The sequence below is a fragment of the Gobio gobio genome (assembly GCF_949357685.1).
Source record: "Gobio gobio genome assembly, chromosome: 2".
Classification (NCBI taxonomy): Eukaryota; Metazoa; Chordata; class Actinopteri; order Cypriniformes; family Gobionidae; genus Gobio; species Gobio gobio.
The window spans coordinates 14,104,750-14,127,940 of record NC_137098.1 but is presented as its reverse complement, the minus strand read 5'-3'; the positions used below and the strand labels follow the sequence as shown (position 1 = coordinate 14,127,940).

Here is a 23,191-nt window from a genome sequence, read left to right as displayed (position 1 = left end):
TAATGGCCAATAATTGATCAAAAGATGTTGCCCCTTTGATATATTACAGACAGACAGATCCAGTATAAAGAAGGATGGTTAGGGTTAGGGTTAGGGTTAGAGTTAGGGTTAGGGTTAGCATGTCTACTAATGGCCAATAATTGATCAAAAGATGTTGCCCCTTTGATCTATTACAGACACACAGACAGATCCAGTATAAAGAAGGATGGTTAGGGTTAGGGTTAGAGTTAGGGTTAGCATGTCTACTAATGGCCAATATTTGATAAAAAGATGTTGCCCCTTTGATCTATTACAGACAGACAGACAGATCCAGTATAAAGAAGGATGGTTAGGGTTAGGGTTAGAGTTAGGGTTAGCATGTCTACTAATGGCCAATATTTGATAAAAAGATGTTGCCCCTTTGATCTATTACAGACAGACAGACAGATCCAGTATAAAGAAGGATGGTTAGGGTTAGGGTTAGGATGTCTACTAATGGCCAATATTTGATAAAAAGATGTTGCCCCTTTGATCTATTACAGACAGACAGACAGATCCAGTATAAAGAAGGATGGTTAGGGTTAGGGTTAGGATGTCTACTAATGGCCAATATTTGATAAAAAGATGTTGCCCCTTTGATCTATTACAGACACACAGACAGATCCAGTATAAAGAAGGATGGTTAGGGTTAGGGTTAGGGTTAGGATGTCTACTAATGGCCAATAATTGATCAAAAGATGTTGCCCCTTTGATCTATTACAGACAGACAGATCCAGTATAAAGAAGGATGGTTAGGGTTAGGGTTAGGATGTCTACTAATGGCCAATATTTGATAAAAAGATGTTGCCCCTTTGATCTATTACAGACACACAGACAGATCCAGTATAAAGAAGGATGGTTAGGGTTAGGGTTAGGATGTCTACTAATGGCCAATATTTGATAAAAAGATGTTGCCCCTTTGATCTATTACAGACACACAGACAGATCCAGTATAAAGAAGGATGGTTAGGGTTAGGGTTAGGGTTAGGATGTCTACTAATGGCCAATATTTGATAAAAAGATGTTGCCCCTTTGATCTATTACAGACACACAGACAGATCCAGTATAAAGAAGGATGGTTAGGGTTAGGGTTAGGATGTCTACTAATGGCCAATATTTGATAAAAAGATGTTGCCCCTTTGATCTATTACAGACACACAGACAGATCCAGTATAAAGAAGGATGGTTAGGGTTAGCTCTGGTATTCTCTGGTATTAAGTCAATATTGTAATATTTAATCACTGTATTCCTTGTGTTCTTACCTGGAGAAAGGAAGTACTAGCCCTGGTCTACCCTCCCAGTGTAGTGTGTAGACACTAAATGCATTTAGTGCATGTATTTACACTCTAAATCAGCAAATCAAAAAAAGTGTATATGAAGGAACAGAAGCAGTCACAAATATTTATTATTTTAAAAGATTTAATCTATTTTATTTAATAAAAATGCCATATCAACAAACAATATATTGTAACAGACATCTTCACAATGTGTAACAGAGTCCACTGAAGTACATTTGATTTGAACCAATGAGCAGTTTATCTATTTCCAAAAAAGAACAGATCTGACTTGAACATAACTTGGCTAAACTAAACTAAACTAAACTAAACTAAACTAAACTAAACTAAACTAAACTAAACTAAAGAATTAAACTGAGAATTAAAAAAAAAAAATACATGACACATAAACATTGACCAAAACCTAAACCAAACATGACATGATGGTATCAATTTTGAATGTTTTCTTTGGGTTCCCAGGAGTTTTTCCACTTTGCCCCACTGTAAGACAGAAGAACAGAAAAAAAGTATTACTGTCACATTGTTCATTACTTTTTGGAATATCAATACTATGTTGACACTGTACAATGAGAAATGTGGTCTCCAGGTATACATGAATCAGTTTTTTTGACATAATGGGTATAATGATGGCAAAAATAATCCATTTACTGTATTTTGTACATTATATAATTCATTTTTATGATCTTATTGATCATGGCTAGGTTCATCTGTTGGGATTTGTGTAACAAGGGCTACATGGTTTGTTGCACTCACTCAGATAATACACAGCCCATTATTAGAATGTTATGTGACTTGCTTGACAATCAAATGTCACTGATCAAAATATTGATGTAGTATTTATATTTAAATGTTTATTTAGTTAGTTTTGTTCTGTCAATCTACAGTAAAGTAAAATTCAGATAACATACGCACCATCCAGAGCAAGGAAACCACTGGACCAACACCTCCGCATGGCCCTTAGCAAAGACACAGTAAAATTAATTAATTTTAACACCTACAGAATAATATATCTGCTGAATGGTAAATGTAATATTAAATGGTAAATTAAACAAAGTAAAATAACAGTCAGTAGGACCAAGTCTTAAATAAGAAACATAAAAAAAATTATATTACTAAAATTTTGAAAAATAAGGACAAGATTCAAGATTCATTTTGACAAGATTTAAAATTTGCTTATTAAAATCCATGATCAAACATTATAACATGAATTATATGAATACCTAAACCTTACATTAATGATATAGAATATTTTTTCATGTTTTTTCACAGACATTTTGTGATTACAACATACAAAAATGCAATATTGTTATTGCTTTTTGAAACAAACCTCCCTGATTCTTTTCTTCAGAACCTTTTTGTAGGGGAAACTGTTCAAGTCTTTATGCAGGGGGCATTCTGAAACAAATTACAAGATGATTATAATTTGTAACAGACATAAGTAAAACCAAGTTCAACAGACATCTTGTGAACATTGCCATGAGGGCCATGGATAAAGATACTTTTTAATTGGAAACTTGGACTTTTACAAATGTATGTTTTTCGTATAAACTTAACAGAAAATGTGTCATTTTTTGAGAAATGGGAATTCCCACAATATACCACTACTTTATGAAGGGCATGTGAGCTTTGTAAAAAGACAGACTACAAACAATACAAACTGAAACTGTAACAAAAAAGTGTTACAGTTTCAGTTTGTATTATTTGTAGTCATAAAGTGGTCACTCATTACTGTAATGATTTTTTCTCAAGATATACCTTAGATTTATGTTTTCAAACACTGTTGGGACAGTTGATTTTTCCTTTTGCATGGTTTGTATGAACACGAAGAATGATCAAGGCAAAAAATATATGTATGTTGGGAAATCTGTATATTAACTATTTTATTGTACCTTGAATGTGTCTAAATTCATTTATAACGTTTACTTCACCATTTTATTCTTCCAGTTATTTACCTTTAGGTGATAATAAATAAGAATTCTTGGACATTAAAAGAAAATAGCTTACTTCCATGTTGAAAAATAAGATGGATGCTAATTGTTCCTTTGTTGCATAGTTTGCAAAACAAAAAAAAAGTTATGCATATTACAATATGTGCCTTTGTAGAATTCTAACCAAGTCAGCTGACTAAAACTTAGTTTTGAAAACATGAAAACTTAAAAACCAAAATTCAGATTTGATTCATATGGTGATAAAAAAAATGACAAAAATGATAAATGATAAATCTACACATACCACTACTGTCGGCTTTTCTCCTTGTTCGTTTTCTCTTTGGTGAGGAAGATACCAAGTCTTTAGAAGAGGTAGAAAGGGTAGGGGCAGAAGACAAAACAGAAGTTAGGGAGGAAGACATAGGGCTAGACTGAGAGGAAATGAAAACAGGAGTCAGGGGAGACAAAGAAGAAGCAACAGATGAAGACGCAGGAGGGGTCAAGGAGGTGGTGCAGGAAACAACAGGTATCTGGGTGGGATGGAAAGAAGAGGTCACAGGAGAAGCCAAGGAGGAAGACACAGTTTTGGACTCAGGGGTGAGCAGAGGTGTGGACTCTGCATCCTCTGTAGTGCTGCATGATGGTTCGTCAGCGATAGCCACTGATGAGGAGAAAAAAAAGTATTTGTGATGTGAACCTTTGCATAAGCAGCTGCAATCAACAAATACAACAGATATCTTCTTAAAGGCTAGAATACAATACAATACAAACATTTTAACAACTGTTATGGACACCAGGAACTAAACAATATGTGCAGTTGCAGTTTACCACTACAGGTGAGCAGAGGTGTGGACTCTAATACTGGGTCTGCTGGGATGTCAGAAGAGTTTTCTAATGGGTCCTCTGTCTGTGTGCTGTCTGTTGCTGGTGCATCTGAAATAGCAACTGTTGGAAAAAAGAAATTGTGACGTGAACATTTGCATAAGCTGCTTCAATCAACACATATACAACAGATATCTGTATTCTAGGCTGGAATACACTACACAAATTTTAAAAACTGTTATGGACACCGGAAACTAAAAAATATGTGCCTCATTGCTTAGGAGACACATGGCAAGTGAAAATAATGCCATCATACACTACACGGTTTTCTGTGAAATCTGACTATCCAGAGTGTGCTGCTGGCTTTTTAGGCAAGTAGCATCAATTTATCCAGGCTCTAAATCATGGCAAAAATGTGGGTAAAGGTCATGTAGTGTATTCTAGCCTTAGGCTACTCAAATAAATACATGATGTGAAATTAAATAACCAATACTCAGCCATGTACAATTACAGTTCATACAATAGCTATTCTTATAATAGTATAATGCATAGATTTAACTAACTGTAAAATAAGCAAAAGTGCTAAAATTAAAATATATCTTTAATGCATTTTGTTGTTGTTTTCATTATTGAAAAGCTTTTTACCACTACAAGTGAGCAGAGGTGTGGACTCTAATACTGGGTCTGCTGGGATGTCAGAAGAGTTTTCTAATAGCTCCTCTGTCTGTGTGCTGTCTGTTGCTGGTTCATCTGCAATAGCAACTGTTGGAAAAAAGAAATTGTGACGTGAACATTTGCATAAGCTGCTTCAATCAACACATATACAACAGATATCTACTCAAAGGCTAGAAAAATCTAGAAAAAAATACTAAAAAAAGATACTGTAAAGGGGTTGATGAGATGAAAACAATATAATTACATCAAATAATTATAATAATAAATCAACAAACAATTATTTGTTATGTTTTTTTTATGGTCAAAGTTTGTCCACCTATGGGTTGTACAATAATGAATAAATAAAATTGACATGATCAAAATAAGTAATTTTCAAATAAATGAATCAAGGAATCAAGGAATCAAGGGGCTTTAGGCAAGTACATTTTTACACATACACAGAATTTGTTTTGGTGTTGTGCGAGTCACACCGAGTCGCCATTCTGCGGCGCCTCTTAATAATCAAGAATAATCATGTTGTTTACATTTAACCTAAGGTGAGAAAAAATTTACTCTGCTTGGCCATATGCAAATGTACAGTATGTTATTGGTAAATCCCATAATTACGTCTTTTCTTCTTAAATTAATTTTCTTATCAACCGAGGATGACCTAATAAGCAATCAAATGTGTGAAAATTTTGCATGCACATTTGTGTTCATTACCATTAAGAAGACTTTCATATAGTCTCTTTATGGTGACAAACGCGTCCTTAGTCTCATCTGTGTCCATTTGCCAAGGACAAAAACACTCAGCAGAAAAACCTTGGCTGGTTCTTCTGGCAAGGAGGAGGACTGGAAATCGCTCCAAAAGGTTCCACTTGTGGAGCTGGAACAATATTGAAACAAAGTCATAAGACTGAAAATGGGATCAATAACTACATGTTCAGATTACTGAGAAAAACAGTGTTTTTATTCTTTGACAGATACCGAGAGAGATAATCTATTCATTGAAGGCCAGAGTAACCTGACTTAATAGTAATGTTCAAAAAACACTTGAAAACTATTGGAATTCACTGAGATATCAGAGATAAATAACATGTTTATATGCACCGATATATATCTGAGAGGACTGCTACAGTTATAGATAACAAGATCAGAGACCATCAGATATGGACACAAGGTAACTAGGGATGCACAATATATATCGGTCGCCATATCGTTATGGACCGTTATGTGTTCATTTTTATCATTATCGGCCATATTTGGCCCATAAATTAAAGCCGATAGATAATGTATTATTTCACTGTTCACCTTAACTGACACCTTTGAATTGCATGAAATATGATTGGAAAAATACAGTTAAGTGCAACATGTGCAGTGCAAGTCTGCCATATAGGCTACATAAATGTTTCATTTTCAAGTTTCTGCTTATTGTCTATGAATTTAAAAAAGTTGAATGAATTAATCTAGTGAGGTACTGCATACTTTCTATGACTAACACCATAACTGTTAAACAATTTTGGATTAATGCTAAGCAATAAAGCTCATCTTTGTTTATTAGTTATTGTGATACTACAGTACTATTTATTCTATTATTTGTCCAATCCTTCTCCTAAGGGTGGCCACACACTTGAAGAATTAAAGCCCAATTTTGAGCCTAATTTGCGATTTGGGGGCGTGGCTCAGTTCAAGGCTTGACGCAAAAACTTTTTGTCCAAAAAATCCTCAATTGTGTGGTTTCATTACGATTATTTTACTTCTCCCAATTGCATCGAGGCCCCTGCGGCCACAAATTGTAAATATCAAAAACTTTTGATACCCGCGATAGCCAATGAGAGCGAGCAAGCATCACTGACCGGATTGTTTCACGCTTCAATAAATGAAACTAGGCAGCCACAAACATGCCAAGAAAGTGGAGTATTGACAAAGAAGAACATCCATTTTCTTTTTTTCTACTTTGTTTTTCACTGTAAAACAGAACACGCTCTCCAGGAGAGGCAGCTTCATTTTCCTCCATTTGTTTTTCCATTTGATCTCGCAAGTCTTCATGAGTTCTCAACAATCAACAAGTGTGTAGCCTTACAGTCCGGCTGAATCCTCTAGTGTGTGAATTCAGAAAATTATGATGCTAAAAATCAGTTGAAACTGTCACTATGACTGTGGTCTCTCACAGTTTTAGAATCGGTTAAGATTTGAAAATCGTCTAGTGTGTCCCAGGCCTAAAGGGCCACTGTCATGCACTTTCAAACATCTGTGTATGTATATAGAAATGCATGTGTACATGCATGGATTATTTACTTACTATTTTATGACAAATGTCTAAAAGATAAAACCTACCAGTAAATTTGTAGAGTCATAAACTTTATTTAGACTGCTGTTTCTTTTCTGTCGGTCTTTCCAGTCTTGGGCAAGGGATTTCTTTTTTCCCTCAAGCTTTGCCTTATAAGGCTGCTTGGATTGACAAAGTGGACATGTTTTACATGCCACCCCAATTTGTCCCTTGCACACAGGGCATTTTTTTTGAGTAGGCATCTGGAGAAAGAAACATAAATTATAATTACAACACTGCATGCTGTGTAATGAGATGAAAATAAATATTTTTTCAGCCCTACAAGAATTACAGTATTACCTCAAAAATATACTATAAGTAATTATAGGATTAGTAATTAGTATAGGTTAAGTAATTATACAGGATTTGGTAACATCTTCTAATGCCTCCAAATAATACATAGTTTATGATGATTACTTAAAATAAATTGAATAAATACATTTCTGTTTAATTAAAACATTATTCATTTATTGTCATTTTTTGAGAGGTTTTGAATGTTTTTTTCTTTTAATAATGTATTTATTGATTTTAATGACTGATTTACTGATTGATGGTTTTTGATTTATTTCCAATTTACTTGTTTATAATCAGTTCACTGCTTTTATTAGAAGCTAAGAGCAATTTTTAGGGTTCTCTGGTGATCAATAATATGTATAAGAGCATAATTTTTAACCAGCATTAAAGATTAATACTGGTTCATAAACCTATGAAAATTATCTGCTGAAGTCTATTGCAGATATAAATATTCATATATGCATCTAACTACGATTGCAGACGCTCAGTCAACTTGCTCTTGAATGTTCACAGACCTGCTTTGACTGTTCCAATATGGCGGATGACTTGCTATGGCAGCCCATAGAAACAACCTCTAATGAGGCATCTATGTATATATTTATCCATGGATCCTGGCTGTAGGTAACGCTTAAGAATCAATCAATGTCTAAACATCCTATCAAAACGTGTGACATTATACAAAACTATAGAGGTAACTATAACATGTGATGTATTATTATGTATAAGAGGATAAAAATATATATTATAAACAAATATTCCTAGGTTAATCACCTGTGTTCTGTGTCTTCTACCCTTCGTCTGTTATGTTGCTGGGTTTGCACCTGTACATAGGAATTATAATCAGAATAAAAATAAAAATACAGACTACACAAAAGAACAATATATACTTTTAAAATATGTAAAAACTTCATATTCAATTATATTTAATATTATACATAATTCAATTATTTAACTAAAAAACAATTTTTTGTATTTGAATGAACAGTTTTCACAATATTTATTTTTACATTTTAATGTGTATTATTATTATATTCGCTGCATTTATTCCCTTATGAAAATGAACCATGGTTTTATTATAGTAAAATTGTAGTAACCATGTTTTTTTTTGGCTAATTGATTACCATTTATATAACCACAGTTTTACCACAAATACCATGGTTAAACTATGGCTATAGTAAAGCCATGGTTTATTTCTGGTTACCATTGTTTAACTATAATAACCATGGTTTTAATTGTAGTAAAATCATGGTTAATTTTCGTAAGGGTTTATTGCGGTTATTGGAAAATGTCCATTATTGGCTATTTCTGGAAAATTTTATCTTCAAAACGATATGAAATATGCGTCAATCTAAATAGGAATTAAATGGAATGTAATTTGCATCTGAAATATTTTAATAATAGTTTTTACATTATATAACGAGTCAGAAGAAGAAATCTGGACACATGTTCGTTTTTAAAAAATGTTTGGACTTTTTACACGGTCCCTTACCCGCCACTTTTCCAATTCCCAAGAAATACCACACTAAATAGTAACTTTACAATGCTGATGTGGTCTTCTTAATTTAGTTGACGTCAAAGTATGGGAAAAATACGTCGTGACAGTTAAAATAATAAGAAAAATCGCGTCCGTTTTGATTTGTTTTGGTATGCATACATTTATTCTAGTTAGATGACAGAATCATGGGCTAGGCCAATACTGTGGTTATTAATACAAGTTAATGTCACTGAGCAGTTATGATGTTCACGATGGCTTAAGTTTCAATTTACTTCTGGGTATTTTATAATGTCCTATATCCTTATTCCAAAGTAAATCCACTACCAATAGTAACTATAAGTTCACCTTAGTTGTACACAAAGCACCCTGACTACATGTTGTTTTGTTCTTACATTTTTACATGATAAAATTTCGCTGATAACATACCTGAATTGGCCTCGATTGCCGCGAAGATGAGAATAATCCACAATGCATCAGTCGAACGTTTATGTGTCATATCCTTCTGCCGCTAAGGGCGCTAATTTAGGAAACGCTCCAGTGGGTCGTATTCAAGGGATGGTGCAAACGATCTTAGTGGTCGTATGAGTTGGAGGACTTGTTGGAAAAAGCCCTGCATCATGATGGATCCTCAGGGGGAACTACAAACTTCCTCTGCTTTTTTCAAAATGGTTGGAGCCTCTTCTCTCTTGACTGGGCTGACTTTGGATTTCAGCACGCCAGACATCGCACTGCGAAAAAGCCCTGCATCATGATGGATCCTCAGGGGGAACTACAAACTTCCTCTGCTTTTTTCAAAATGGTTGGAGCCTCTTCTCTCTTGACTGGGCTGACTTTGGATTTCAGCACGCCAGACATCGCACTGCGAAAAAGCCCTGCATCATGATGGATCCTCAGGGGGAACTACAAACTTCCTCTGCTTTTTTCAAAATGGTTGGAGCCTCTTCTCTCTTGACTGGGCTGACTTTGGATTTCAGCACGCCAGACATCGCACTGCGAAAAAGCCCTGCATCATGATGGATCCTCAGGGGGAACTACAAACTTCCTCTGCTTTTTTCAAAATGGTTGGAGCCTCTTCTCTCTTGACTGGGCTGACTTTGGATTTCAGCACGCCAGACATCGCACTGCGAAAAAAGGGAACAAAGAAATTAAAAGTCAGTCATAATACACAATGTCAGGTTTATTAGGCAATAATAATAAAGTGCTAAGATTATTACAGTTAAACAAGATTTTGACACACATAATTCTTATTAAATCGTTTTATTCCGCCACCCGTTTATAGAGAATCACTGCAGTTAATATAATTTGATGAATAATACACAATAAAACAATAAGATTCGTGGGATTTTCTGTTCTTCTTCTAAAATGAATCCGTGAGTAAAGTTTTTACAAACCCATGCGCACGGATTGTTAAAGCGTGCGCACGGATTATGAATTTGTGGGAACAGATTTAAAAACCGAGGGTACGGTTTGCAAAACCTGAGCGCACGGATTGGAAATTCGTGGGTAACGGTTTATTAATCCGTGGGCACGATTTGTTAAACCAAGGGAACAGTTTAAGAAATCGTGATCACGGTTTATAAACTGAGGGGATTGCAAAACCGTCTGCACGGATTTTCTCCTATAGGTGACCTGCCGGGCTCCGTAGTACGCACCAGCGTTTCTGAAAAAAAAAAAAAAAAGCATTGAGAGCCGGCGACGTAGTATTTTTTAAGTTGAGTCGTTATGACAGAATATCCGCGGAACTGTTACTAGTACTGTTCCTGTTACTGATTTCACAAACAGTTTGTTTCTGAATATAAAAATCTCGACACAATGTAACGTAGCCTACCTGCTCTTGCACACGTTTGGATGAAAATATGGTCTCCTGTTGTTGTTGTTGTTTGTTATCGTTGTCCGTTTTGAAAGATACAATTTTTGTAAAACAACATTGTAAAACATAGCCCCGTTAATTTAAGTGAAATTACTACTTTTCTTTCACTCCAATTGTTATACGTTTTGGATAATAAATAAATAAACAGTTGATAAGTTTTCAAAAAAAATAAACGTAGAAAAATGCATAAAAAATAAAACATCTGAAATTAACATTTTTTAAAGACCAGAATATATGTATTTTTAAGGAATATTTGACGACAGGCCAAGTTTATTAAAAAAAATAATTCACACCGAGGTGTTAATATTATATATACTGTACATACATACATACACAAATGTATTTCTCAAAAGGTGAAATATTAGTAATTTCATTTGTTGCATAAGTTCCCGTTTAATTTCTATCAGTTGCTGTTATTTTGATTTCCCCTCACTGCATTCCCATATATAAATATTGCAGTCATATATTATAAATATTCATAAATCCACTTCCACTAATACTCAACAATAATAAAACACAGCTATTTTGGATTTATTAAAACGTTTAATTAATTTCTTAATTGAAGTTCATTATATATGTTGTATATTAAGGGTGGTGTTGGGTTTGTCCAATAGGGGGCGGTGACGCATTGTGGTGTTGGTCTGTAGCACTGTTAAAAGCAGAGAAGAACGGGCAGTGTGTGTGCTCATGTGGATGTATGGTTGGCTATGGAGATGTGTCCCAAATAAAAGACAATCTAAAAAGTTTATTCCTCTCTGAGTTTTCCCTTCGTATCTGAGATACAACATATGGCGACAAGGATGAAAGTCAAAACGGAGGAGCAGCTGTTTTCTGAGAACTAAAGGAAAAGGACGTCGACTGCGGGAGATAAGGAAAGTTAATAACTACCACCTGAAGTACTGAGAACAGAACGATGGCTGGCATGGTGGGATCCGTGGCACCATTTGACAACAAATCACAGTCATGGGAAGAGTACTGCGAAATATTAAACCATTTTTTCGTTGCAAATGATATTGAACTGCCAGAAAAAAAACGAGCTATACTGTTGAGCAGTGTGGAAGCACAGACGTATACACTGATGAGGAACCTGTTGAGTCCTGAGAAACCAGGATCAAAAAGTTATGAGGAACTGGTGAGTTTGTTGAAAAATCACTTTAATCCGAAGCCCAGTGAAATAGTGCAAAGGTGGAAGTTTAATTCATGTAACAGACACTCTGATGAAAGCATAGTCGAATATGTGGCTGAACTGAGGAAGCTGGCACAAGATTGTAATTTTGGAGACACGCTTACGGTGATGCTGAGAGACAGATTAGTGTGTGGTGTTAATGACGACAGGATACAACGGAGATTGCTAGCTGAGGATGGACTGACGTTTGAGACTGCACTAAGAAAAGCTCAGGCTATTGAAGCTGCTAATAAGGATATGGCTGATTTGCACAAAGACAAAGGACATCGACTGAGCACTACTGTCTTCAAGATGGATACAGGAATGTGCTATCGATGTGGGGGAAGTAACCATGGGCCGAAAGACTAAGTTTGCGAAAGACAAGTGCTATCAGTGTGGTAAAATTGGACATGTGCAAAGAGTATGTAGAAGTAAACCACAAGAAACGAGTGTTGATAAAGGCAGGAAAGCTTGGACAGGGGGGAGAGGAAAACAATCAAAGAGGGCCAATTACCTTCAAGAGGAGGAGGAGGAAGATCAGCCTGAAGAAGTTTTCACCATGTATAGTATAGAAACTCCACAGCCCCATGTGCCCCCTATCACACAGATGCTGTTTGTAAATGAATGTCTTGTGAAGTTTGAGATCGACACGGGATGCAGTGTGACTGTGTTATCACAGTTGGAGTATGGTAAAATGGAAAATGGAAAACAAGCACTCTCAGTTTAAAAACATACACAGGGCAATCAGTGAATGTGCTGGGTACCACCAAAGTAAAAGTCAAGCATAAAGGGCTTACCAAAGAACTCACAGCAGTGGTGGTGGCAAGATCTGGGCCTAATTTATTAGGGCGATCATGGCTCACAGAACTGGAACTCCGCTGGGAACATGTGAGTAAAATTAAAGACAGTTCAGAGTGGTTGCAGGACGTGTTAAGAACACATGAAATCGTTTTCAAAGAAGAACTAGGAACATTAAAAGGGGCCACGGCTAAGTTTCATGTACCCAGGGATGCAAAGCCCCATTTTTTTAAAGCAAGGTCACTACCGTTCGCTATGAGAGAGAAAGTCGAAGCTGAACTTGATCGCTTGATTAAAGACCAAATCATTGAGCCTGTGAAATTCTCAGAGTGGGCAGCACCTGTTGTGCCGGTGTTAAAACCAGATGGGTCAGTGAGACTTTGTGGAGACTACAGAGTAACTATTAACAGAGAGTCATCACTGGAGCAGTATCCTATTCCCCGGATAGAGGATATGTTTGCAGTTTTAGCTGGAGGAGAAAAATACAGCAAGTTAGACATGAGTCATGCATATCAACAGATTTTGTTAGATGAAACATCAAAACAGTATGTGACAGTGAATACCCACAAAGGATTGTTCACGTATACCAGATTACCTTTTGAAGTTAGTTCCAGTCCAGCAATTTTCCAGAGGACTATGGAAGGGGTCCTGAAAGACATTCCAAAAGTAACGGTATATCTGGATGACATCTTGCTGACAGGAAGAGATGATCAGGAGCATTTGAGGACATTGGATCACGTGTTGACACGATTGAATGAGTATGGTTTGCGGTTGAAGAGGGCAAAGTGTAAATTCTTGGAGAAGGAAGTCGTGTTTCTGGGGACACAATGTGGATGCCACTGGTATTCATCCAGTTCCTGAAAAAGTTCAAGCAGTACAGGATGCACCAAGACCAACAACAGTAACAGAGCTGAAAGCATATTTGGGATTGTTGAATTTTTATAATCGATTCCTGCCCAACCTCTCAACACTGCTGGCTTCCTTGCACAAACTTTTGAAGAAGGAGGTCCCCTGGTGTTGGAAAGAGGAACAAGAAAAAGCTTTTGAAAAATCGAAAGAGTTACTGCAATCTAATAGGGTGTTAATCCATTATGATGAAAACAAAGAATTAGTGCTTTCCTGTGACGCTTCAGCATACGGTGTGGGAGCCGTGTTGGCCCATCGGATGGCAGATGGAACTGAGAGACCCATCGGGTTTGTATCACGAACACTTTCAGTAGCAGAAAAAAACTACTCACAGCTAGAAAAAGAGGGTTTAGCTGTAGTGTTCGGGGTGAAAAAATTCCATAAATATCTGTATGGCCGTAAATTTGTGATCTGTACAGACCATAAACCTTTACTCAGTTTACTGAATGAACTGAAAGCTGTGCCACAAATGGCTTCTCAAAGAATTATGCGATGGGCAGTGATGTTGGGGGCATATGAGTATGTCATTGCTTACCGAGCAGGCAAGGACAATGGAAATGCTGATGGCCTCAGTCGTCTCCCTGTTTCCGAGATTCCTGAGAAAGAATGGGAGGAGCCTGTCTTGATGTTGGACAGTGTTTTTAGTCCTTTGACGACATCAGAGCAAATCAGACGTTGGACTACTCGAGATCCTGTTCTCTCTAGAGTGCGTGAGTATGTGCTTAAAGGTTGGCCTGATCATAGTAATACAACTGAATTTACACCTTATAAACAGAGACAACAAGAGCTCAGTGTCCAGGACGGGTGTGTGCTGTGGGGAGCCCGCATCGTCATTCCAGAGCAAGGACGTTCAGGGTTGCTGAACCAGTTGCATCAATCTCACCCAGGTATGTCAAGGATGAAAGGTCTGGCCAGGAGTTATTTGTGGTGGCCAAACTTAGATGCGGATATTGAGGAAAGAGTAAAAGATTGCCCTGTGTGTCAAGAACAGAGAAAAGCCCCTGTAGGTGCACCACTTCATCCGTGGGAGTGGCCACGACAGCCCTGGAGAAGAGTGCATATGGACTATGCTGGTCCATTTCTTGGGAAGATGTTTTTCATCTTAGTTGATGCTCATTCTAAGTGGATTGATGCATATGCTGTAAATTCTGCGACAACAGCTACCACTCTTGAGTGCCTCAGAAATAGTTTCAGTACACATGGCATTCCTGAAATGATGGTGTCTGATAATGCTCAGTGTTTTGTAAGTGAAACAAGCAAAGAATTTATGTCTAGGAATGGAATAACGCATGTAACCTCTGCACCGTATCATCCCTCATCAAACGGTTTGGCTGAGCGGGCAGTGCAAACTTTTAAGGAACTCATGAAAAGAACTTCTGGGCATACTATTGAGACCCGGTTGCACAGAGCATTGTTTAGTTATCGTATTACACCCCAGTCTACAACGGGACGGTCACCTGCAGAAATGATGATGGGGAGGAAATTGCGATGCACTTTAGACAAAATGCACCCTGATTTCACCAGAAAAATAGAAGCCAAACAAGAAGTTCAAAAAAGAACACCATGACCAACATGTCAGAGCTCGCTATTTTGAAGTAGGAGACACTGTGTATACCAGGAACTTTGGGTACGGACCAAAATGGGTGCAGGGAGTAATTCAAGATATCACAGGACCTGTATCCTATAGAATAGCATTAGAAAATTCTCAAGTAGTACGACGTCATGTGGATCAAGTATTCAGTCAACAACAAAAGGCAATGCTAACTAAAGACTTTCAAGCTGCCCTGGGTGCTCATGATACTGAGGTGGTGGCCAGGGATGCTGATATCATAGAGGCAGAATCACTTCCTAATTCAACATGTGAATTGAATCCAACTGTTGACAGCAGGACAACTGAGAGTCCGCCAAGAACTCAGTTGCAAGAGTCACCTCGTGCTCAAGGAATGTCTGAAAATGCAGATAGACAAGAGTCTGAAAGTGCACCTTTTGGAGGTCTAAGACGTTCACTAAGAGAGAGGAAACCACCAGCATATTTAAAAGACTTTGTGCCATAATAATAAAAAAAAACTGTACATCTGAAAGATTAAAAAAAAAAAAATTATTCATGGAATTATGAAGGTTATGAAATGTCTGGAAAAAAAAAAAATCCCAGTACAATTTATTTCAGAAGAATTGGTTGTTTGGGGGAAAGATTTCTTCTGAGTTAAGTGTGGGGGGAAGTGTTGTATATTAAGGGTGGTGTTGGGTTTGTCCAATAGGGGGCGGTGGCGCATTGTGGTGTTGGTCTGTAGCACTGTTAAAAGCAGAGAAGAACGGGCAGTGTGTGTGCTCATGTGGGTGTATGGTTGGCTATGGAGATGTGTATATATATATATTATATATATTATATATTATATAATTATATTGCATATTCCAAAGCACAACAGAATCATATTCATATGGAGATAAAGAAGATGACATATTCACATGATTCACATGCGTTGATAATTTTCGTATGTACACATGTAGCTTATGTCTTGCTGAAACCGTGGTCTTCTTTAGCTATGCTTCAAAATGTGCCTTCGGTCTCTCCACAAAGTGGAGGTTAACTTGTCTGTCTGGCAACAAGCACTGTGCGATTGAGTGACTGAACCTCACTTACAGTTGGGTCTAGTCTGATTTCAAACAACTTGATTATCTAGAATGAAAAGCAATCAAAAAAGCACAATTTATAAATGTAATGTCTGGCGCAAAATCAACGATAAATGTGTGTTTTTCCTACCCTTGCCAAAGCCAGATGCATCTCCAATTCAGCAATGCGACGGCCAACACAGCCTCTGACTCCAAAGCCAAACGGGAGTGACCCAAATGGGTTTGGTCTTGTTCTGCCATCTCGGAGTTAGCGATCAGGTTTGAACTTCCATGGTTCTGGGAAGACTCTCATCACGGCTGATTGCATAGTGGCACAGAGTGAACGTAGTCTGTTAAAAAAAAACAGATGTTTTAGTGAGGCTAATTTATAACTGGCAACTCTTCTTTTCTTCCCAACATGAGACCAATTTACCTTTTTAGAGAAAAAGTGTCCACCAATGACAACATCATTTTCTGCAATAAGACATGAATTCATGGGCACCACAGGATACATCCTGAACAGGAAATGACATGTGCAAAGAGATTATAATATGCAAATATATATGCAGATGTATTTGCTGTTTGGTTGGCCACTGTCAAGTTTTCATTTGGCTTCTCAAAGATATACCATGATATTACACAACATAATCCTCCACTTTAGTGCTTCCTTGATGACAGCTTTGAGGTAAGGCATGCTGTTCACTTCCTGTGCTGTTGGGATTCTGTCGACCTTTAAGACTCTGGTTACGTCCTGATACAAAGCCTCTTGAGCTTCTGGATCTCTTGAGAGGAGATACAGTGCCCACATCACGGTGTTGGAGGTCTAGAACATGAAGAGAAACCCAGGGTTTAAAGTAACAAAAAGAAATCCTGCGTCTGAACTTTTTTTTCAGTGGGGTTGGGGGCTGGGTGAGTGGACAATTGCGTTATTTGGCAAACGAAAGAAAAAACAACAGTATAATAATGTATCTGCAAGCGGCGGAGCCAGACATTTTAAAGATTCGGGGCTTAGCCCAAATCTAGTTTGTTCAATTACATTTTTATTTGGCTTTATCAATTTTACTGACTTTGAGGAACATTGTTGTACTAGACTGGAGTAAATTTCATAATGATCATGATCAGTTTTTCCCCACAGGATTTTGTAAAGCTATGTTGGGTGGACATCTGTCCCTCTACGGGGGTTCGGGGGAAGCCCGTTGTGTGTTGGAGAGCGCCAAAAAATATTGATGATAGGGCTGTAACGATTTGACCAAAAATGAAAACCTCGATTAATTGAACATTTTACCTCGATTACGAATAAAGAACGATTATTTTGCTCTTTTTTTTTTTTTTTGCCCTCGTATGGTTTTTGATTAAGTTCTTGATAAGGTTTGTATACTGTAAATATTTTCTACTATTAAAGGGTTAGTTCACCCAAAAATGAAAATTATGTAATTAATTACTCACCCTCATGTCGTTCGACACCTGTAAGACCTCCGTTCATCTTCGGAACACAAATGAAGATATTTTTGTTGAAAGCTGATGCTGAGAAAGGCCTCAGATAGGCCTCCATTGGCATTCAGTACATTCACACTCCCAAGACCCATAAAAGGCACTAAAAACGTTGTCCATCTCACAACAGTGGCTCGACAGTAATTTATAAAGCGACGACAATAGTTTTTGTGCGCAAAAAAAATCAAAATAACGACTTTATTCAACACAAACTTTGGCCTCTGCCGTGAACTCACGAAGCATGACGCATGCGCGAGAATATGACGTACCGCCAGCGTTCGGGAATCCATGAAATGCACACTTTAGTCCCATTTTGAGCACTATGCCGAGACCTAAAGCACGATTAATGTAGAATTCAACAGCTTAGATACGGCGCGTCTTCCTCTGCTTGTAAACACATCTCCTCCTCGCTTCTGGGTTATGTGTGCGCCGGATCTGCGTCATATTCTCGCGCATGCGTCATGGTGCTTCGTGAGTTCACGGCAGAGGCCAAAGTTTGTGTTGAATAAAGTTGTTATTTAGATTTTTTTGCACGCAAAAACTATTGTTGTCGCTTTGTAAAATTATTGTAGAGCCACTGTAGTGAGATGGACGTTGTAATGACGTTTTCAGTGCCTTTTATGGGTCTTGGGAGTGTGAATGTACTGAATCCCTGTGGAGGCCTATCTGAGGCCTTTCTCAGCCATCAGCTTTCAACAAAAATATCTTCATTTGTGTTCTGAAGATGAACAGAGGTCTTACGGGTGTCGAACGACATGAGGGTGAGTAATTAATGACATAATTTTCATTTTTGGGTGAACTAACCTTTTAAAGGTGGAATTATTTTTTCTAATGAAAAGTGCATTTCTTTGTGATTTTAAAACACTTGAAGGAAACGGTTCTCTTTCAGCAGTTATTGTCTATGGGGCAGATTTCTGCTAGTTGTACATCAGATACAGATAAATTGACACAGTAGGCCTACATTACATTTATTTGAATGCATTAATGAGAGAGTGATTGTGTGTGAATTACTCATCCTGTCTCTATTCATTATGAAGTTGTGGTTTGTACTTACTTCAAAGGTATTAAAATACATGCCTATACCTGGTGAACTTTTACACTTCCCTTGTGAAAAAAAAGTGCACTTTAGTGTACTTTTTTTAAAGTGTACTTATTGCACAAATAATACACTTTAAAGGTATTCACTTAAGTGTGAATTAAATGCACTGTTTTCGGCGCACTGAATGCACATTAAGTGTAATTGATTTCAAATGTATCACATATTAAGTTGAAATAAAGTTAAAGTTGCCATTAAGAGTGATTTTTTTGGAACAACTTAAGTGGGACTTTAATACAACTTTATACGTACTTTCATAATTGCTTCTTATATCTTCAAAATATATTTAAAGTGCACTGCTCAATCTATTGAGGAGCAATTAATGTGAACTAAAGTAAACTTTAGTGTAATTTACATGTACACTATTATTTAATTAAATAAATTTTTCTAATACAACTGCAATTTAGTATAATGAACAAAAACAAATTGAAAGCCTCTACATTGATTGACAAAACGATCTGTAAAACAAATACACAAACCTTTTTGTTGTTGCACAAGAAAATCCCAAGAAACAATTCACACAAACACAAATTAATTTAGAAAGCGTCTGGAGGACAATGAGGATTATATTCACAATCTCCCTCATACAAATGTACCTAAATCTACCCGTCACAGAAAACATTCTGCATTTTTACATTTTCAGAAAACATTATTCTGTATGATTTATAAGATTGTTTCCTCATGGGGACCTAAAAAAATGTCCCCACAAGGTCAAGATTTACTGGTATTACTATACTTGTGGGGTCAATTGGTCCCAATAATGTAGGGATTACCAGTACACACACAGAAGCAAACACACAGAACCTCACACACACAACGCATGAATTAATACAAACAAAATGTAAAGAAAAGTATCATTCCATGTACAACACTAAGATTCAAAATTTGGGTAACGCTTTAGAATAACGTTTAATTAGTTAACTACTTCATTTAACATGAACTTAGATTAATAATTGTTTAAAGTATTATTCATTCTTAGTTAATGTTAATTTCAACATTTACTAATTAGGGGTGTAACGGCAAATGTATTCGTCCCGAATCGTTTCGGTACAGGACTTCCGGTATGGTGCACGTGTGTACCGAACAGTATGATGGCAATCTTTAACAGTCGGCTTGTTTTACGCACAGAACACACTTCAATCCGAGTTCCTACACAAACATATTCAGTCCATTTTGTAATGAAATTCGAGTGATAAATGACATTTTGATGCTCTTTAATGTGATGTGACAGATCACTGTTCAGGCACGTCAGTTCAAGCGGTTTTGTTGTCAAAAAACAACAACATTACAAACATTATTTCTAGAGGTGGGTGATATATTGAATATTAGGCTACTGGTCGCTATAATATGGATTAAATGTATATAAATGTCTAATGTTACTATAACTAAGTCATTTAGTTCATTTAAAAATTCGGAGTTCGATTAAAATATTGTATTTTCAGCAGCCAAATTCCTCGAACACGCCCACACACGCGATCACATTCCGATATAAGAAATTATCATAATGCAATCATAGATACATGATGATAGGAAACATGATTAATATTGCGTCTATCTGCGATTAAACTAAATACACTCTTAATCGCAATAAGAACTGCCATGTTACGGTGAAAATTAAAAATCAAGAAAGCTTAAATCAATATATACTCACGTCACGTGACTCCTTATTTGCATCACATAACGTCTCATCTGTAATCATCCAATGATCCAAAAGGTTCTCTCCGTTGTTCTCTTCTTGTTTGATCAGCTTCAGTTTCCTCACGCATCGCCGTTACAGAAACATGGCAGACAGCGCATTTTTCAAAATCATGACGTAGTATTTTTGGCGCATGCGCATTAAAATATTAAAGAGAAATTGTTAAATGTTGATTATAAATGTTTTCCATTTCTGTTGTTAAAGTTAAAGTTAAAGTTGTTCTAACTCTGTGTAGTTGGACTGTAAGTTCAAAGAACTTGACTCACCTAACTAAAAGTCAATCATGTTTACAGTGTAGTGTAGTCTGATTAAAATTAAATGTTTTTAACTGAATTTGAATGCAAATGTGGCAGGAGCGGTGTTTGCTCAGGCAGTTCTAATTAATCTATTTCCGACTACGCCACCTGGGGAATTTCACCCCAGGAATCTAACCGTACCTCTAAGGTAGAAGGCACGCACAGGTCCTAATCACTTTGAGTCAGAGACACAGATGAATTGCAAAAGCAGATGTACATTTATTTTATTAATCATTAAAAAGACACTTGTCATAAAAAGGTGTTGACCAGCAATCACTTCAATTTGCTAAATCCTAATATTGGCGGTGGAGGGACCTGGGCGCACCCAGGGGGCAGTCTCGGGATATCACCTTTTTGGAAATTACTCAGTGCACACACACACCAGCACAGCACACTCAACGACTCATGTCAGAGAAGACCACGGCACACAGTGAGGACACCACCACCTCATTTTGTCACTTGTCTGCCCAGGACCTGCCGAAAAGCAAAAGAAAAATTAACCAATGGTATGCAAACAAAATAATAAAGAAACAAAATAAACTTGGTTTACAATTTCAGGAGGGGACCAGCTCCTTGGTCCCTACCTGATCGTCACAAATCAAAACCCCAAAAAAACAAGAAAACTCTGCAAACAAAAGATCACAATTTCAGCAGCATAAGTCAACCAAAAATATATAAATTCACCAACACAATAATTGAATCTGAAACAAATACAAATTTAGGAAACTACTCACTCGTTAACATGAATCAAAGCAATAAACCAAAAGAAAACCATGATTTAAGCTTTCTTGATTTTTAATTTTCACCGTAACATGGCAGTTCTTATTGCGATTAAGAGTGTATTTAGTTTAATCGCAGATAGACGCAATATGTGATATTAATCATGTTTCCTATCATCATGTATCTATGATTGCATTATGATAATTTCTTATATCGGAAGGTGATCGCGTGTGTGGGCGTGTTCGAGGAATTTGGCTGCTGAAAATACAATATTTTAATCGAACTCCGAATTTTTAAATGAACTAAATGACTTAAAGTTATAGTAACATTAGACATTTATATACATTTAATCCATATTATAGCGACCAGTAGCCTAATATTCAATATATCACCCACCTCTAGAAATAATGTTTGTAATGTTGTTGTTTTTTTCTTTTCTTTTTGCATTTGGCGAATATGATGTTAAGTTACTATTTGTGTTTTTGTAATATTTTGTGCTTATCTGGAGTTTTCTCTGAGCTTTCTCAATTTGCATGGGTCTTGGGTTATTTATATATATATTTAAGTTATGTTTAAATCCCTGTAATGTAGGAATAAAAACGATTATTAAAATGTCCTCTATTTAAAGCCCAGTGTCAGTGAAGATGATGTGGTGCGTGGAATCTGGTGTTTGTGGGAAACGTGAAGGAACCTCTCCCAGCATTCTACTGTGATGTTGCCCTGACGACTGAGGTAATTCATCACGCAGTTGCGGTCAGAAGTTTACACACACCTTGCAGAATAAACTGCTTCATCAGGGCAGTACTAAATAAAAAGACAACATGCTAATTTTTATGATCCCTCTTATTGCTAAAATTATTATTATTATTTTTAACAGATATAGCAGTGTGAATATAAACTTTGGAGCGCAACTGTACATCTATCGCTTTCATTTTATTGAGCCAATTATAATAATGGATAGATCTGTTTTATAAACAATTGTTTTCTTTCCTCAAGGTATATATTTTTTGCTTTCCTGCCTCTTTGGAACATGTCCATTCTCATCTACTGTGGAGAGATGGTGCACAAGTTTTCTGCCGATGAATAGCTTCTGGAACATTGACATAAACAGCACTTTCCAACAACTTCAAAATAGTTGGTGATGAACAATAAAAATAATAATTAATAATAATAATAATAATAATAATAATAATTTGCCTTTGGAGTTCTTCAGGTTTTTTTTTTTTTTTTTAACTTTCATTCACCGTAATGCTGGAATAAGATTTTAGAATAAACCTTTTGGTCCTAACTTTGGTGCGAGTAAAGGTTTAATAAGATCTCATTTGTTAACATTAATTAATGTATTAGCCAACATGATCTAACAGTGATGAGTAATATTTTTTTTACAGTGTTTATTAATATTTGTTGACCTTAGTTAATAAAATATAGTTCAAAGCTAGTTAATGAAATTTATAGCCATTGTTCATTAACTAATTAACATATACAGCTTCCGATTTTAAGATTGCATTAGTAATAGGGGTGTAACGTACACAAAACTGACGGTTTGGTACAGCAGGGGAGAGAACTAAATATAAAAGTGCTTTTTTTTTAATTAAAAAGTGGTTTACTGAACAAATTATCTTTGTCCTTAAATGGATTAAATTATAACTAAAAGTTTCTTAAAGACAAAAATGATCTCTGCTAATGCTGTAAAGTGTAGACTATATAG

General features: G+C 36.5%; 1 protein-coding gene across 1 annotated transcript; it reads right to left on the bottom strand.

Moving 5' to 3' along the window:
* Positions 1-1,430: 1,430 nt before the first annotated feature.
* Positions 1,431-20,586, bottom strand: LOC307143452 (uncharacterized protein). The gene is made up of 14 exons (XM_079845046.1): positions 20,423-20,586; positions 16,813-17,007; positions 16,618-16,699; positions 16,336-16,534; positions 9,262-9,956; positions 8,112-8,161; positions 7,055-7,249; positions 5,441-5,603; positions 4,709-4,825; positions 4,070-4,186; positions 3,546-3,902; positions 2,641-2,708; positions 2,226-2,269; positions 1,431-1,793 (listed from the first exon to the last, which is right to left on the bottom strand). The coding sequence occupies exons 7-14, from the start codon at positions 7,247-7,249 to the stop codon at positions 1,742-1,744; spliced, it is 1,113 nt and encodes a 370-aa protein (XP_079701172.1). The 5' UTR covers positions 8,112-8,161; positions 9,262-9,956; positions 16,336-16,534; positions 16,618-16,699; positions 16,813-17,007; positions 20,423-20,586; the 3' UTR covers positions 1,431-1,741.
* Between the last annotated feature and the right edge of the window lie 2,605 nt (positions 20,587-23,191).